Source organism: Xenopus tropicalis, chromosome 1 (genome assembly GCF_000004195.4).
Source record: "Xenopus tropicalis strain Nigerian chromosome 1, UCB_Xtro_10.0, whole genome shotgun sequence".
Lineage (NCBI taxonomy): Eukaryota > Metazoa > Chordata > Amphibia > Anura > Pipidae > Xenopus > Xenopus tropicalis.
In genome coordinates this window covers 1,279,295-1,298,104 of record NC_030677.2, presented here as the reverse complement: position 1 = coordinate 1,298,104, position 18,810 = coordinate 1,279,295, and the positions used below count along the sequence as shown (strand labels likewise).

General features: G+C 42.7%; 1 protein-coding gene across 1 annotated transcript; it reads right to left on the bottom strand.

Annotated features, from left to right (window-relative positions):
* Positions 1-17,315: 17,315 nt before the first annotated feature.
* LOC116408363 (zinc finger CCHC domain-containing protein 3-like) lies at positions 17,316-18,419 on the bottom strand. The gene has a single exon (XM_031895135.1). The coding sequence runs from the start codon at positions 18,417-18,419 to the stop codon at positions 17,316-17,318; it is 1,104 nt and encodes a 367-aa protein (XP_031750995.1).
* Between the last annotated feature and the right edge of the window lie 391 nt (positions 18,420-18,810).

The following is an 18,810-nucleotide window of genomic DNA, read 5'->3' as shown; positions in this document are numbered from 1 at the left end:
TTTAGGCTTTAGTTGTCCTTTAAGAATATGTTGTTTTCGATATTATCTCAGCATCTTTATTTTTTTTCTAGTCCAGTTGAAGAATATGTAAAGTTCTTAATGGATTTTCGCTATGCCATTGAGCAAACTAACAAGGATCCGGCCCGGTTACCCAACCTGACCCTGGGGTACCATATATCCGATTCCTGTGGGGACCCCCGGAAGGCTGTGAGGAGCGTATTACAGATATTATCTGGTACCAGGGAGCCGGTTCCCAATTACTCCTGTGTGGGAAAGAGAAACATTGCTGGGTTTATTGGGGATCTCACCTCAGAGACAACTGTACCCATAGCCCAGATACTGACTCTCTATGGATATTCCCAGGTGAGAGAAAAACATGACTTAGTAAAACAATATTTCAGATAAAAACATTAAAGCCTAAAAAAGAATATACTTAGAAATGTTTAGCTATGTGTTTTGAGCCCTTGTACCAGCCCAACATCCCCAAAGCTCTATAGAAATAAAGCCCCATGCCCCTGAAGATGCCCACAGTAGCTCTCCATCTTTTGCCCAACTACTGCACATGCTCAGTCTGCTCTTGGCTGATGTCACTGAGCTTAGGGATCCACTCACAATATTCTTCTTTCCTATGCTTGCTCTAGTCTCTGCCTGTTCCCTATTAAACATGCATACATGCCAACCAATCACAGTCCTGTCTGGCTGCTCCCTAAAAAACTGGGTACTGGGGGCGTATGTGCGGCATGGAGTAAAGCAGACACACCTAAAGGAGCTCCGTGTCAGAGGGATTAATTAACCCAATAATCCGCTTCTCACTGCCTTATTTTTCACACCGGGTGATTTAGCAGATGTGGCATATCATCCTAAACATGGGGAAACACAGAGCCAGAGAGCAGGCACGCACGATGTTGCCATTCTTACAAAAGATCTTTTATATCCCCATGTCTGATTCCTGTGCCATATAATGAAGGGGAAATAATGATAAATGTAACTGTATATGTAAGGTACCAGCAAGATGCCTGACACAGTGCTGGGAATCAGCATTTTTATTGGTCACTTCTCTTGCATCTTTAATGAAGTTTTCAGTCAGTAGAATTCTCATTGGTGAATTGGTTTCCATGTGTAATTAAGTTTTTCATCAACTTCTATAGAGAACTAGGGGGCGCAGTGGGACAGCTTTACGGTTGGGTTTAGTGTCCCTTTAATGTCCAACTTATATCCCAAGGTGTTTCAAGTATCAGCAGATCTCAAGAAAGTGGAAGTTTTAATTATGATACACAAGAACTGCCCATACCAGGTCTCCAAAGTTACCGCAGACCAGGGGGAAGATATTTGATCCTTGAGGGAACTTTAAGAGCCAAGCCCCTAACAATTATGAACATTTATGCTCCAAACAAAGGACAATTAAAATTGATTCACTCCAAATTAACTAAAGGTAGAGGTGACTATCAAACACCCACTATCATAGGAGGAGACTTTAATCTGGTACTCTCTGAGCTTAAAGATTGGTCCCTTCCACCAATAAATAAAGAAATCTCAGAGCACTCAAAAATTAGTGCCCAAACTAGATCTCAGAGATATCTGCAGAATACATCACCCCAACGAAAAAACCTACACTTTCTTTTTGGCTAGGCGCAATCTTTATAATAGACTTGGTTATTTTTTAATATCCCTCGATCTCCTGCACTTTACTGCCACTTCTATCCACCCTATTACATGGACAGATCATGGCATTAATATTTGAGATTGAAATCACACACCAATCTAAGAGATCGCCACACCGGCAACTAAATGAGGCACTTTTGAATGACCCCAATGCTAGCAAAAAAGCCTTGGAAAGTATTACTGAATATTTTGCAATTAACAAAAACTCTATAGACAATATAGCCACCCTTTGGGAAGCCAATAAAGCAGTTCTCGGAGGCCATTTTGCCTCAACCACATCTCACAGGAGAAAAATAAGAACAAGCCAAATTTTGCAGCTGGAAAGTGATCTCTCTAGGTGGGGAAAACTATACCACCACAGCTACTAAAACAGCAAATTATCTCTTGTCTATGAGATATGAAAATGATGGAAGAAATGACAGCAAGACATAGGGGGACAGTTCCACAACATGATAAAATATGGTTGAAGTGGAGCTATTTCATCTCCCAAAATTATACACCCTATACGAGCAGATCCATGCAACTAGGGGCATTACTTCACCCAAACTAATACATGAGCTAGCATAAGGGCAATCTATATAACTTAATAAGCTCTCCTGGGAAACAGTATTAGTATTGTTATTGTTTGGACCCCTTTCCATTTCTCTACCCCTCTTGTTCTCTCTCCCCCTTTAATTTTACCTACATGTATGACTTGGCTTTATACTACATGATCTCTGTAATCTGATACAGTATTCACTGTATTGCCTTTCAAGGAAACTATCAATGTATGAAAAATAATGCAGTTAAAACCAAATTATATTTAATAGGTTGATTTTATGACTTATATACCACAGAGTGAAAAAACCATATACCCCTCTCACATAACATAAACAAAAATAACAATAAAAAAACTTGTTGTGCCCAAAGCAAATCAATAGAGATTCATGCACTGACTGGTTATTATATAGAGAACACAAGCTATGGCACAAGATTCAAACACTTTACTTATATAAAATAGTCCCTCTGGGAACAAATTATCCCGTTGCAAAGGCTTTTCTGTTTGTTCTGTTACATATCAACTTATAACCATCCCTATTCCCAATGTAGAGAGCATTATTGTTTTAGTTATAAGTATACTAACCAATAACTTCTGTCAAAGTGTTTATGAAGCAGTTGCATGGGGGTGTGTGTGCATTACACACGGGGAGAGGCCAAACTGTGCCAGTAGGTGTATAGGCAGAACAACATGTACAGGGGAACCTCTGCACAAACACTATGTTCCTTCCCAGGCATGCTGATTTGCAAAGTGACTGACACTGAGCTCAGAGTTTGTGTCTCACTATTATAAACAGGCTGTGTATGGCACCCCCAGTCTGTATGGCACCCCCAGGCTGTATGGCACCCCCCAGGCTGTATGGCACCCCCCAGTCTGTATGGCACCCCCAGTCTCATGGGCGTCCGCAGAAAATTTTCCAAGGGGGGGCAAGTAAGCTAGTATCATCCTGCAACAGACAAAAAAAAATATAAATATATATATATATATATTTTTTTTTTTTTTTTTGCAGGATGATACTAGGGGAGGCTAAAGATGGCCCATACACAGACTGACCTATAGCTAATGTGACACTTAGTGGATTCGCTGCTGGCATAAAAAGATAACCTCCCAACTACCTCTTGCCGTTCCCACTGACTCCCAGGGATACTGTACAAAAGTGCGGGGGGTGCTTTTTTTTTTTACCCAAAAATGTTTAGGATGTAAAAGTATTTATACGCGCACTTCTGTTAGGGGTTCTGCAAACATTTGTGTTTGGGATCAGTTAGCTTAAAGGGGTAGTTCGCATTCGAATTCACTTTTATTTTTAATGGTTTTTCAGTTATTTAGCTTTTTGTTCAGCAGCTCTCCATTTGGTATTTCAGCAGCTATCTGGTTGCTAGGGTCTTATTTACCCTAGCAACCAGGTAGTGGTTTAAACAAGAGATGGGAATATGAATAGTTAAGGGGCCTACTTGGAAAAATAAGTAATACAAAATTATAATACTAATAAAATTGTAGCCTCACAGAGCCATATTTTTTGGCCCCCATTTGAAATCTGTATAGAGGCAGAAGAGAGGCAAATTATTCAAAAAAATTAATTAGGAAGACCAATTGCAAAGTTGCTAGGAATAGGCCATTTTATAACATACTAAAGGTTAACTTAAAAGTGAACCACCCCTTTAGATGTGTTTATGTTAGTTTTATAGCAAGAAAGGCAGTGGGTACTGACTCCCCATTATATACAGTGAGACGCAGTCCTTATTTACAAACCCAGCACATTATATACAGTGAGACGCAGTCCGTATTTACAAACCCAGCACATTATATACAGTGAGAAGCAGTGGGTACTGATGGCAGATATTCAGGCCCTGGCACTATAACACTGGCACTGATACACAACATTGGCTCCACTGTAACTTACTATAAATGAACAAAACAATGACAAAAAATAGTAAGTGCAAAAAACAACAACAAATATATAAACACACAATGAGCTTTTTCAGGGGGAAAGAGTTAACTTACCCTCCATGTGTTAGGGTAGGGGATAGATTATAAATTATTATAGATGTCAGGTCAGGCAAAAAACAATTTAATGTCAGCTAGTGATTCTTTAGAACTGTATAGTACCTGTGTATAGTGCCTGTGTATAGTACCTGTGTATAGTACCTGTGTATAGTACCTGTGTATAGTACCTGTGTATAGTGCCTGGGTATAGTACCTGTGTATAGTGCCTGTGTATAGTACCTGTGTATAGTGCCTGCGTATAGTGCCTGGGTATAGTGCCTGGGTATAGTGCCTGTGTATAGTACCTGGGTATAGTGCCTGGGTATAGTGCCTGTGTATAGTACCTGTGTATAGTACCTGTGTATAGTGCCTGGGTATAGTGCCTGGGTATAGTACCTGTGTATAGTGCCTGCGTATAGTGCCTGGGTATAGTGCCTGGGTATAGTGCCTGTGTATAGTACCTGTGTATAGTACCTGTGTATAGTGCCTGGGTATAGTGCCTGTGTATAGTACCTGTGTATAGTACCTGTGTATAGTGCCTGGGTATAGTACCTGTGTATAGTACCTGTGTATAGTGCCTGTGTATAGTACCTGTGTATAGTGCCTGGGTATAGTGCCTGCGTATAGTACCTGTGTATAGTGCCTGGGTATAGTGCCTGGGTATAGTGCCTGTGTATAGTGCCTGGGTATAGTGCCTGTGTATAGTACCTGTGTATAGTGCCTGCGTATAGTGCCTGGGTATAGTGCCTGGGTATAGTGCCTGTGTATAGTACCTGTGTATAGTACCTGTGTATAGTGCCTGGGTATAGTACCTGTGTATAGTACCTGTGTATAGTGCCTGGGTATAGTGCCTGCGTATAGTACCTGTGTATAGTGCCTGGGTATAGTGCCTGGGTATAGTACCTGTGTATAGTGCCTGGGTATAGTACCTGGGTATAGTGCCTGGGTATAGTGCCTGTGTATAGTGCCTGGGTATAGTGCCTGGGTATAGTGCCTGGGTATAGTGCCTGGGTATAGTGCCTGGGTATAGTGCCTGGGTATAGTGCCTGGGTATAGTGCCTGGGTATAGTGCCTGGGTATAGTGCCTGTGTATAGTGCCTGGGTATAGTGCCTGGGTATAGTGCCTGTGTATAGTGCCTGGGTATAGTGCCTGGTATAGTGCCTGGTATAGTGCCTGGGTATGGCCTGGGTATAGTGCCTGGGTATAGTGCCTGGGTATAGTGCCTGCGTATAGTGCCTGCGTATAGTGCCTGGGTATAGTGCCTGTGTATAGTGCCTGGGTATAGTGCCTGGGTATAGTACCTGGGTATAGTACCTGTGTATAGTACCTGTGTATAGTGCCTGGGTATAGTGCCTGTGTATAGTGCCTGTGTATAGTGCCTGGGTATAGTGCCTGGGTATAGTGCCTGGGTATAGTGCCTGGGTATAGTGCCTGGGTATAGTACCTGTGTATAGTGCCTGGGTATAGTGCCTGTGTATAGTACCTGTGTATAGTACCTGGGTATAGTGCCTGGGTATAGTGCCTGTGTATAGTACCTGGGTATAGTACCTGGGTATAGTACCTGGGTATAGTACCTGGGTATAGTGCCTGGGTATAGTGCCTGGGTATAGTGCCTGGGTATAGTACCTGTGTATAGTACCTGGGTATAGTGCCTGGGTATAGTGCCTGTGTATAGTACCTGGGTATAGTACCTGGGTATAGTGCCTGGGTATAGTGCCTGGGTATAGTGCCTGGGTATAGTGCCTGGGTATAGTGCCTGGGTATAGTACCTGTGTATAGTACCTGAGTATAGTACCTGGGTATAGTGCCTGTGTATAGTGCCTGTGTATAGTACCTGTGTATAGTGCCTGGGTATAGTACCTGTGTATAGTACCTGTGTATAGTGCCTGGGTATAGTGCCTGGGTATAGTGCCTGGGTATAGTGCCTGGGTATAGTGCCTGGGTATAGTGCCTGTGTATAGTACCTGTGTATAGTGCCTGGGTATAGTGCCTGTGTATAGTGCCTGTGTATAGTGCCTGGGTATAGTGCCTGGGTATAGTGCCTGGGTATAGTGCCTGGGTATAGTGCCTGGGTATAGTACCTGGGTATAGTGCCTGGGTATAGTGCCTGGGTATAGTGCCTGTGTATAGTACCTGTGTATAGTACCTGGGTATAGTACCTGGGTATAGTGCCTGGGTATAGTGCCTGGGTATAGTGCCTGTGTATAGTACCTATGTATAGTACCTGTGTATAGTACCTGGGTATAGTACCTGGGTATAGTACCTGGGTATAGTACCTGGGTATAGTGCCTGGGTATAGTGCCTGGGTATAGTGCCTGTGTATAGTACCTGTGTATAGTGCCTGGGTATAGTGCCTGTGTATAGTGCCTGTGTATAGTGCCTGGGTATAGTACCTGGGTATAGTGCCTGGGTATAGTGCCTGTGTATAGTGCCTGTGTATAGTGCCTGGGTATAGTACCTGGGTATAGTGCCTGTGTATAGTGCCTGTGTATAGTGCCTGGGTATAGTACCTGGGTATAGTACCTGGGTATAGTACCTGGGTATAGTGCCTGGGTATAGTACCTGGGTATAGTACCTGGGTATAGTGCCTGTGTATAGTGCCTGGGTATAGTGCCTGTGGGATGAAATCTGCAGCAAAAGTTGAGAGTTGGTTCTTAGGTAAAGTTACAGCTGCAGATTCTACTTTTCAGTCTTCATTTCTGTTTCCAGTTTGCAAAATCTCCCGATCCCTGTGTGCATCTGTGCTCTGATTGGTCAATTTTACTGTCTGTCAAGGAAGCTGTGCTCTGATTGGAGAATCCACAAGAAGAAAGATCCAATCGGAGCACAGCAAAACGGGCTTGAGGGGACAGTGCAGAAAGGAGTAAGGTTTGGTTTTTTTTGCTACTTTTCCAGGGGGGGGCAAGTGCCCCCTCTTGCCCCCTTCTGTGGACGCCCATGCCCAGTCTGCTCGGCACCCCCAGTCTGCTCAGCAAACCCTTCCCTTGAAAAGTCTTGTATATAACTCTCAAGTTAAAATAAATTCTATAGTAAGCATCTTTGGTTTAGAAAATGCAACAATTGCCTTCTAGAATGAGGAAAGTACTTATATAGATTACTGTAATACAATGAAAGGGCAGCACTAGTTTATATGTACCTGTATAAATGATACACCTATGCTGCTATGCCAATAGGATAAATTTGCCAGTATCATTTATGGGAATCCCTAGTTCTCTATAGAGGTTGAAGAAAAAAAATTATAGATGCAAGAGAATTGACCAATGAGAATGCTAATAACATTTCAACCACTATATGTCAGTCATTTAAATATTATCTTATATATAGAGATAATTATGGCATTTTCCCGTCATTATATGGCACAGGAATCAGACATGGGGATAAAGGGACAGACTTGTTCAGTGCTGGGAAACTGTGCTTATTGCTCCCAACTCCAATTGCAGGAACAGAGAACAGGGAGCCGGATTTACTCACATCAGCTGGGATTCTCATTGGGGGATTCTTTTGCATATTAATGCAGCCACTGGCTCTGGAGAGCTGGGAAATGTTTCATTAAACAATGCAAAAACTCTAAACCCCACATTACATTACAGGGCAACACAGGAACCAGTGCAGTCTGCATATTATGATTCTAATTATTAATCAGCTTTGCTGTATCAGCTTCTATGGCAGATGTTATGAGTTTGTTTTGATTATTTACTACGATCCCTAAGCTCCGCCTCCCAACAGCAGCCCAGAGCAAACTGAGCATGTGCAAGCCCTCGGTTTCAAAAAGATGGTCTAATAAAGTAACAACATGGTGGCCCCATGTGGAAAACTTTGAATGCCTACATTTTTACTTTAATTAGGCTTCTCAGCCTCTGGCCGGGTTCAGTAAGTTCTGAATGTTTATGTTCTGTGTACAAAATACAGCATTTCTAATTATATTCTATTTTAGACTTTAGATCTCTTTTAAAGGGACACTAAACCCAGTTTAAAAGCTGTCCCACTGTGCCCCTAGTTCTCTATAGAAGGTGATGAAAAACATTATACCACATGGAAACCAATTCACCAATAAGAATTCTACATACAGTCATGGCCAAGTTTGTTGGCACCCCAGAAATTTTTCCAGAAAGTCAAGTATTTCTCACAGAAAAGTATTGCAGTAACACATGTTTATTCCCTTTGTGTGTATTGGAACAGAACAAAAATTAGCTGGACAAAATGATTGGCCCCCTTAACTTAATGGTTCAATAAAATACTCCAAAGTGCCCTCTTCTGTTTAGACTTAGCGATAAGGTCTTATGAGGAAAAGAAGAAAGAAAGAAAAAAAAAAAAGAGAGAAAAAAAATATATAGTGTAATACTGTTATTACTTCACAATGTGCACTCCCATGTGCTTTTTAACACCAGTGATAACTTTTACTTATATCCCCCTTTTGTGCCCAGTTGTGATATCCCTTTCCAATTGCCAATCTACTTACAGACCCCCTTGGGTTTATATGGCATCCAATTGGTTCGCTCGTAGCTCTCGACTCTCTGCTTTCCCACCTCTTAATTTCAGGCAGTATTAGGAACCATTTCACATAGGTACATTTCCAACTTTAGCAACTTTAGGTTAATTCCACGACCTTTCTGTTTCCCTTCCCCTTCTGTGCACTTACTGTGGGATAAATGCATACGCATATGTTACATAGTTACATAGTTACATAGGGTTGAAAAAAGACCAGTGTCCATCAAGTTCAACCCATCCAAGTAAACCCAGCACACTTAACCCACACCTACCAATCTATACACTCACATACATAAACTATATATATATACAACCAGTAATACTAACTGTAGATATTAGTATCACAATAGCCTTGGATATTCTGATTGATCAAGAACTCATCCAGGCCCCTCTTATAGGCATTAACAGAGTCTGCCATTACCCCATCACTAGGAAGGGCGTTCCCCAACCTCACTGCCCTCACCGTGAAAAACCACCTACGCTGCTTCAAATGGAAGCTCCTTTCCTCTAATCTATAGGGGTGACCTCTGGTGCGTTGATTGTTTTTATGGGAAAAAAGAACATCCCCCAACTGCCTATAATCCCCTCTAATGTACTTGTACAGAGTAATCATGTCCCCTCGCAAGCGCCTCTTTTCCAGAGAAAACAACCTCAACCCTGACAGTCTAACTTCATAGTTTAACCCTTCCATCCCCTTAACCAGTTTAGTTGCACGTCTCTGCACTTTCTCCAGCTCATTAAAATCCTTCTTAAGGACTGGAGCCCAAAACTGCCCCCCATACTCACTGTAACTGCCCCCCATACTCACTGTAACTGCCCCCCATACTCAAGGTGAGGCCTTACCAGGGACCTATAAAGGGGCAAAATTATGTTCTCATCCCTTGAGTCAATGCCCTTTTTATACAAGACAGCACTTTATTTGCTCTAGTAGCCACAGAATGACACTGCCTGGCATTAGACAACTTGTTATCAATAAAAACCCCCAGATCCTTCTCCATTAAGGATCCCCCAACACACTACCATTCAGTAGATAGTTTGCGTTTATATTATTTCTACCAAAATGCATAACTTTGCACATATCAACATTGAACCTCATTTCCCAGTTTGCTGCCCAGTTTTCTAATTTTGTCAAATCGCTCTGCAATGCCAAACCTCAACGAATCCTGAAAAATTAAGTGAAGAGGTTTGGCAATCACAGCGCTCAGCTCATTTAATACCCTGGGATGAATCCCATCCGGCCCTGGACCTTTGTTTACCTTTACATGTTCAAGTCTCTTTTGAATTTCCTCCCGAGTGACCCATGCGTCAGTAGCTAAATTACTAGAACTGGGCATATTAAAAGGGAAGCCTTCATTATCTGGCTCCTCAGATGTATAGACAGATGAAAAATAAGAGTTCAAAATTTCAGCTTTTTCCCCGTTCTCATCAACCAACGTACCCCCCCGTGATAATAAAGTTCCCACCCCTTCTTGCTTCATTTTTTTACTATTCACATAATTAAAAAATTATTTTGGATTCTTTTTACTCCTAGCTGCAATATCCCTTTCCATCTCTATTTTAGCTGCCTGATAGCTTTTTTGCTGCTTTATTTGCCCCCTTGTACCTGATGAAAGTCCCTGCTGTCCCAGCTAACTTGAATGCCCTAAAAGCATGTTTTTTTCTTACCAACCTCGACAATAACACTTTTATTCAGCCATAAGGGTTTTGCTTTGCGATGCCTCTCCTTACTTACAAGGGGAATATACTGTTGTGTATACTTGCAAAGCAATGTTTTAAAGATGTTCCATTTTCCTTCTGTGTCTAACCCCATGAAAAGCCTTTCCCAGTTGACACATTGCAGAGATGCCCTTAAACTGGCAAAGTCTGCACGGCTAACATTGAGCATTTAGTTACTCCCTTATAGAGCTGTCTCTGCAGCATTATCTCAAAGGAGACCATGTTGGGATCACTGTTCCCCAAATGCCCCCCCCCCCCCCACACACAAATGTTAGAGATAAGTTCATTATTATTAGATATTACCAGGTCCAAAATAGAGTCATTCCTAGTGGGTTCTTGAACTGCCTGAAATAAAAAGTTGTCATTTAGCATATTTACAAACCTACTAGCTGTTTCTGACTTAGCCACCCCATTACTCCAGTCAGTGCCGGATAATTAAAGTCCCCCATAACAACAACTTGACCCAGTTTTGAAGCCTCCTCCATTTGCAACAATAGCTGGGCCTCATCCCCCTCATCTATACGGGGTGGTTTATAGCATACACCAATGATCATTTTCTTTGTGACCTTCAGCCCTACTGAAATTTCTACCCAAAGAGATTCGACGTTTTCATTGGTAATGTCTTTATTACACGGCTTTAAATCCGACTTTACATAAAGACAAACCCCTCCACCCTTTTTAATCTCTCTGTCCCTCCTAAAAAGTGTATAACCATTTAAATTCACAGCCCAGTCACATTTATCATCCCACCAGGTCTCAGTGATACCAATTAAATCATAGTTTTCAATACATGCAATAGCTTGCAGCTCCCCTAATTTACCCGACAAGCTACGCGCATTAGCCAGCATGCAGCGGAGATTATTACTTCTCCCTCTGATGTTTACATTAGCTAAGGGAGAATTAGAGCTAAGGCAATTATGAGACTGCTTTCCTTGTAACGGAAGCTCCTTATCTGATAAACTATATGCCCCCCTCACTCCTCCCCCACAACCCTTTGCTAGTCCCCCTACCCCATCTACACTAATTTTCCCATGGAATTCTAGCTCACCCACCCCCCCTTGTCTAGTTTAAACACTCCTCCAACCTCTTAACCATTCTCTCCCCTAGCACAGCAGACCCCCTTCCATTGAGGTGCAATCCGTCAGGGCTGTATAGATTGTACCCCAAGGAAAAGTCAGCCCAGTGCTCTAGGAACCCAAACCCTTCCTTCCTACACCAAGACTTTAGCCACGCATTTAGCTCCCTAAGCTCCCGCTGTCTCCCTAAACTTGCACGTGGCACCGGCAAAATTTCCAAAAAAATGACATTGGACGACCTTTGCCTAATCTTAGAGCCTAGATCCCTGAACTCACTCTTTAAAGTCCCCCACCTACCGTTCATTTTGTCGTTAGTACCGATATGTACCAAGACAGCCGGGTCATGCCCAGCCCCTCCCAATAATGTGTCAACCCGATCAACCACATGCCGAACCCTGGCACCAGGAAGACAGCAAACTGTCCGGTTGAAGCGATCCGCTTGACAGATTACCCTGTCCACTTTCCTAATGATCGAATCCCCTATAACCACCATCTGTTTAGGCCTAGCTCTGCTCTCCTCCCCACCACTACTAGAGAAACTGCTCTCCCGGCTGTTAGAGAGATCAGCCTCACCTAGAACCGCCAATCCAGAGTTCACACTCCCATCTTCTTCACACAATCTGGCAAATCTGTTGGGATGTGCAAACCCTGGAGCAGCCTCCCTTTTCCTTTTCCCCACACTAGATTTTCTAACTGTCACCCAGCTTACTGCCCTATCATCCTTTTGCTGCTCCCCTCCCCCCCTACTATCTGACCCCACTAGTTCTTGTTCAGTTAACAAGAGACCCCTCTCAAGATTGTTGATTGAACGCAGTGTTGCAACGTGTTCCTCTAGGACTCTAACGCGAGCCTCTAAAGTGGCAATTCGCTCACATCCACAACAGAGGTGGCACTTTGGAACTGTTGTTCCACAACTGCATACATGTGGCAGGCTGTGCACTGTGTCAGACCTTCAATGTTGCTACAACTCATACTCCCAGTTACAAGAACAGTTAAACAAAAAAAGGTGTAAGGACTTGTAGTAAATACCTTGTTTTACCTTGTTTTTAACTCCCTTAGTGTTTAACTCCCTGAGTTTATAACTCCACTTACAGACCCACTAACTCCTGAGTTTATAACTCCACTTACAGAGCCACCACTAACTCCCTGAGTTTATAACTCCACTTACAGACCCACTAACTCCTGAGTTTATAACTCCACTTACAGAGCCCCACTTCAAGAGCAATCACTTACAGAGCACCTATCACCAGAGCAAGCTCCACTGGAGTGCCTGTGGTTCTATTTATGCAGTCTGTAAAGGTCAACTAATCAAACCCCACCCTCCTCAAGCTGAGGGTAATTACAAGGGAATGTAACCTGCTGTAAGCCTATGGATCCCACAAACTTTGTAAATTAGCTCCAAAAACAACAATTAAAAAAAATAAAATAAAACCCAAAAAAACACAATGGTTTTGATAAAGTTAGTAAAGAATACTTATCCCTTTTTAGTTGAAATGAAAGCAAGTTGATGTGTAAAAACTAAATACTTTAATATAAATAAAACTTCCCAATACACTCACAAACAGAGTATAGGCTGCGCAGGAGTCACTGGGATGGATCAGGGGGCTGCTCCTTTTTCTTTCCCTGTTCCCAACCTGCAGTGTCGTTCCTGGATTCAGCAGTCCTGCCCTGTATAGTGCTCCTCCTCTGCGTCCTCTCTCACTGCTGACGCGTTTCGCCACTTCCGGCTTCCTCCTGAGCGATGACCTCACTACATCCTGGCTATGCTTAAATATCCCACAGTTCAAAATGTCCAAACTTTATTGTACCATTTGTTTGCACCCCTTAACTTAATATTTGGTTGCACCCCCTTTGGAGAAAATAACTGAAATCAGTCACTTCCTATAACCATCAATAAGCTTCTTACACCTCTCACTGAGAATTTTGGACCACTCTTCCTTTGCAAACTGCTCCAGGTCTCTCTTATTGGAAGGGCACCTTTTCCCAACAGCAATTTTAAGATCTCTCCACAGATGTTCAATGAGATTTAGATCTGGACCCATTGCTGGCCACTTCAGAACTATCCAGCACTTTGTTACCATCCATTTCTGGGTGCTTTTTGGCGTATGTTTGGGGTCATTTTCCTGCTGGAAGACCCAAGAACTCGGAGGCAAACCCAGCTTTCTGACACTGTGCCACCCAAAATCCTTTGGTAATCCTCAGATTTCATGATGCCTTGCACACATTCAAGGCAGCCAGTGCCAGAGGCAGCAAAATAACCCCAAAACATCATTGAACCTCTGTATCACTGTAGGTACTGTGTTCTCTTCTTTTCTTCTTTATAGACCTTATTCCATTTTCGGTAAATAGTAGAATGATGTGCTTTACCAAAAAGCTCTATCTTGGTCTCATCTGTCCACAAGACTTTTTCCCAGAAGGATTGTGGCTTACTCAAGTACATTTTGGCAAACTTTAGTCTTGGTTTGTTATGTCTCAGTGTCAGCAGTGGGGCCCTCCTGGGTCTCCTACCATAGCATTTAATTTAAATGTTGACGGATAGTTGGCGCTGACAGTGATGCTCCCTGAGCCTGCAGGACAGCTTGAATTTCTTTGTAACATGTTTGGGGCAGCTTATCAACCATCAGTACTGTCCTGCGTTGCAACCTTTCATCAATTTTTCTCTTCCGCCCACGGCCAGGAAGATTAGCTACAGTGCCTTGGGTTGCAAACTTCTTGATAATGTTGCGCACTGTGGACAAAGGCAAATCTAGGTCTCTGGAGATGGACTTGTAACCTTGAGATTATTGATATTTTTCCACAATTTTGGTTCTCAAGTCCTCAGACAGTTCTCTTTCTGTTGCCCATGCTTAGTGTGGCACACACAGACACACACACACAGACACACACACACACAGACACACACACACAGACACACAATGCAAAGACTAAGGGAACTTCTCTCCTTTTTATCTGCTCTCAGGTGGGATTTTTATATTGCCTACACCTGAGCATGTGCAGTAGTTGTGCAAAAGATGGAGAGCTACTGTGGGCATCTTCAGGGGCATGGGGCTTTATTTCTATAGAGCTTTGGTGGCTTTGGGCTGGTACAAGGGCTCAAAAAACACAGCTACACATTTCTAGCCATTTTATTTTTTAGGCTTTAAAAGGGAAAGGATTTCAACAATGCTTTGTATTAGCAAGTTTTAGAGCAAATTGAGATAGAAACAAACCTTATAAAGGTTATCCCTTATAATACATGAGTGATACTCAGAGTTCCCTGTATAACTCAGCCTGCAGCCTTGTGCCTTTATATGGGCACAGAACCCCTCAGTGACTGCTAATATCCTTATCATTTACAGTAGGGGGTACATTATCCCTTATAATACATGAGTGATACTCAGAGTTCCCTGTATAACTCAGCCTGCAACCTTGTGCCTTTATATGGGGGGCACAGAACCCCTCAGTGACTGCTAATATCCTTATCGTTTACAGTAGGGGGTACATTATCCCTTATAATACATGAGTGATACTCAGAGTTCCCTGTATAACTCAGCCTGCAGCCTTGTGCCTTTATATGGGGGGCACAGAACCCCTCAGTGACTGCTAATATCCTTATCATTTACAGTAGGGGGTACATTATCCCTTATAATACATGAGTGATACTCAGAGTTCCCTGTATAACTCAGCCTGCAACCTTGTGCCTTTATATGGGGGGCACAGAACCCCTCAGTGACTGCTAATATCCTTATCATTTACAGTAGGGGGTACATTATCCCTTATAATACATGAGTGATACTCAGAGTTCCCTGTATAACTCAGCCTGCAACCTTGTGCCTTTATATGGGGGGCACAGAACCCCTCAGTGACTGCTAATATCCTTATCATTTACAGTAGGGGGTACATTATCCCTTATAATACATGAGTGATACTCAGAGTTCCCTGTATAACTCAGCCTGCAGCCTTGTGCCTTTATATGGGCACAGAACCCCTCAGTGACTGCTAATATCCTTATCATTTACAGTAGGGGGTACAGTATCCCTTATAATACATGAGTGATACTCAGAGTTCCCTGTATACCTCAGCCTGCAGCCTTGTGCCTTTATATGGGCACAGAACCCCTCAGTGACTGCTAATATCCTTATCATTTACAGTAGGGGGTACAGTATCCCTTATAATACATGAGTGATACTCAGAGTTCCCTGTATAACTCAGCCTGCAGCCTTGTGCCTTTATATGGGGGGTACAGAACCCCTCAGTGACTGCTAATATCCTTATCATTTACAGTAGGGGGTACATTATCCCTTATAATACATGAGTGATACTCAGAGTTCCCTGTATAACTCAGCCTGCAGCCTTGTGCCTTTATATGGGCACAGAACCCCTCAGTGACTGCTAATATCCTTATCATTTACAGTAGGGGGTACATTATCCCTTATAATACATGAGTGATACTCAGAGTTCCCTGTATAACTCAGCCTGCAGCCTTGTGCCTTTATATGGGGGGCACAGAACCCCTCAGTGGCTGCTAATATCCTTATCATTTACAGTAGGGGGTACATTATCCCTTATAATACATGAGTGATACTCAGAGTTCCCTGTATAACTCAGCCTGCAGCCTTGTGCCTTTATATGGGGGGCACAGAACCCCTCAGTGGCTGCTAATATCCTTATCATTTACAGTAGGGGGTACATTATCCCTTATAATACATGAGTGATACTCAGAGTTCCCTGTATAACTCAGCCTGCAGCCTTGTGCCTTTATATGGGGGGCACAGAACCCCTCAGTGACTGCTAATATCCTTATCATTTACAGTAGGGGGTACATTATCCCTTATAATACATGAGTGATACTCAGAGTTCCCTGTATAACTCAGCCTGCAGCCTTGTGCCTTTATATGGGGGGCACAGAACCCCTCAGTGGCTGCTAATATCCTTATCATTTACAGTAGGGGGTACATTACCCCTTATAATACATGAGTGATACTCAGAGTTCCCTGTATAACTCAGCCTGCAGCCTTGTGCCTTTATATGGGGGCACAGAACCCCTCAGTGGCTGCTAATATCCTTATCATTTACAGAAGGGGTACATTATCCCTTATAATACATGAGTGATACTCAGAGTTCCCTGTATAACTCAGCCTGCAGCCTTGTGCCTTTATATGGGGGGCACAGAACCCCTCAGTGACTGCTAATATCCTTATCATTTACAGTAGGGGGTACATTATCCCTTATAATACATGAGTGATACTCAGAGTTCCCTGTATAACTCAGCCTGCAGCCTTGTGCCTTTATATGGGGGGCACAGAACCCCTCAGTGACTGCTAATATCCTTATCATTTACAGTAGGGGGTACATTATCCCTTATAATACATGAGTGATACTCAGAGTTCCCTGTATAACTCAGCCTGCAGCCTTGTGCCTTTATATGGGGGGCACAGAACCCCTCAGTGACTGCTAATATCCTTATCATTTACAGTAGGGGGTACATTATCCCTTATAATACATGAGTGATACTCAGAGTTCCCTGTATAACTCAGCCTGCAGCCTTGTGCCTTTATATGGGGGGCACAGAACCCCTCAGTGACTGCTAATATCCTTATCATTTACAGTAGGGGGTACATTATCCCTTATAATACATGAGTGATACTCAGAGTTCCCTGTATAACTCAGCCTGCAGCCTTGTGCCTTTATATGGGGGGCACAGAACCCCTCAGTGACTTCTAATATCCTTATCATTTACAGTAGGGGTACATTAAGGTTTCAACTCAGTAATAAAGTGAATCAGCAGATAAAACCCACCAAAACACTCTACAGCATCACAAGAAACCATTTTTACTTTATTATATTTTTTGTGATTTTTTAAATTAAAATTTTACGTTAGTTCTCTTATGTGATTCAACACAGCATACCTAACAGAATCTTCTGGTTTGCCTTTAATACATTTTTCTATTATCTTTTTGATCTCTTCTTCAACCAGCCAGTCTTTTAATGCTGCTTGGATTTCCGCATCAGACTTACTCTTGTAAAAGTTGAAGAGTCCCTCCCCTCTGGAAAGAGATTGCACATCAACAGATTCACTAGACTCCATATCAGAACTTACATCAGTGGTTTCCAATTTCTTCTTCTCTTTTTTCTCTTTCTTCTCCTTCTTGCGCTTTACTGTAGTCCCTTCTTGCGAATCTTTCACAGCCAAGACCTCCTCACTAGAAGACCTAGGGGTTAGATCAACTGGCACAAGCAACTTACCCTGGTCTGCCGAAACTTCATCAGGTTTCACTTTCCTTTGAGGACATCTAGCATATAAGTGACCTTCCTGTAAACAAAAGTTACACTTCTTTGGGAGAACACAGTTCATTACCTCGTGACCAGTCTTACCACAATTTTGGCACAATGTACATCCATCTCTCACATGTCCGTACTGTCTACACCTTCTGCAAAATTCCAGCATACCGTTGAAAAAACAGTCTATATTGACTGTATCCAATTGAAATCTCGCCGGTGGAAAAGTACCTTTTTCGAAGACGGCCTTGAACCTGTATTTCGACGTCCATATACCAAGTTCATTGAGGATCTTACCTACAAAAACAAGTTTTTTGCAGTACCTACCTATTACCGTCTCAATCTCCTTAAGTGGGACAAAAGGAGAATAAGATTTAACAATCAGAAAGACTTCCTCCTCCACAAAATGTGGAATGATTTTAAACCCACTCAGTCGAGGATCAGCCAAATTTTCTCCCAGGATGCTCAAGAAGCTGTGGTAAACACCTTCGCCATCAAAGGTGACGTCGTTGACTCCTTTCCTGGGGTAATCTTGGATCGCTAAGATCTCCCGTCTGGAAACTCTGCCAAACTCTTCCAAGATCACCTGTATGATGTAAGCCAGGCCTTTCTCCGCATTCAAAAGATCAGCCACGAGGATTCTCACCAAATTCTTGACTCGTATGAAGACAGGAATCGATTCTTCCGTCGCAGCCATCACGAAGCCACTCCCAGTTTCCCCCTCAGGTTAAGGTTATCGCTGGAGCGATGGGTGATCGCCTCCCGTTGCCCAGAATAGAAAGCCCCCCAAAAGCAGCATGTAGCTTAAGGCTGATAGCCGATAAAGTTTCAACTCAGTAATAAAGTATCATAGTGAATAACCACCAATCACTTAAACACATCATTCGAAACCGAATATTTTTTATTCTTTATTTATATTTTTTTGTTATTTTTATTAAAAAGATTACGTTAAACCTCGAATGAAATTCAACACAGCATCTCGAATATCTTTTTTCTCCGGAGTACCAGTGATGCACTTCTCTATTTCCTCATACTCCTCGTCATCTGACCAGTCATTCAATGCTTCCTGGATCTCTGCGTTGGTCTAC

Coding starts and splice junctions, on each gene's coding strand:
- LOC116408363 (XM_031895135.1), bottom strand. CDS start 18,419: ATGGCTGCGACGGAAGAATCGATTCCTGTCTTCATACGAGTCAAGAAT.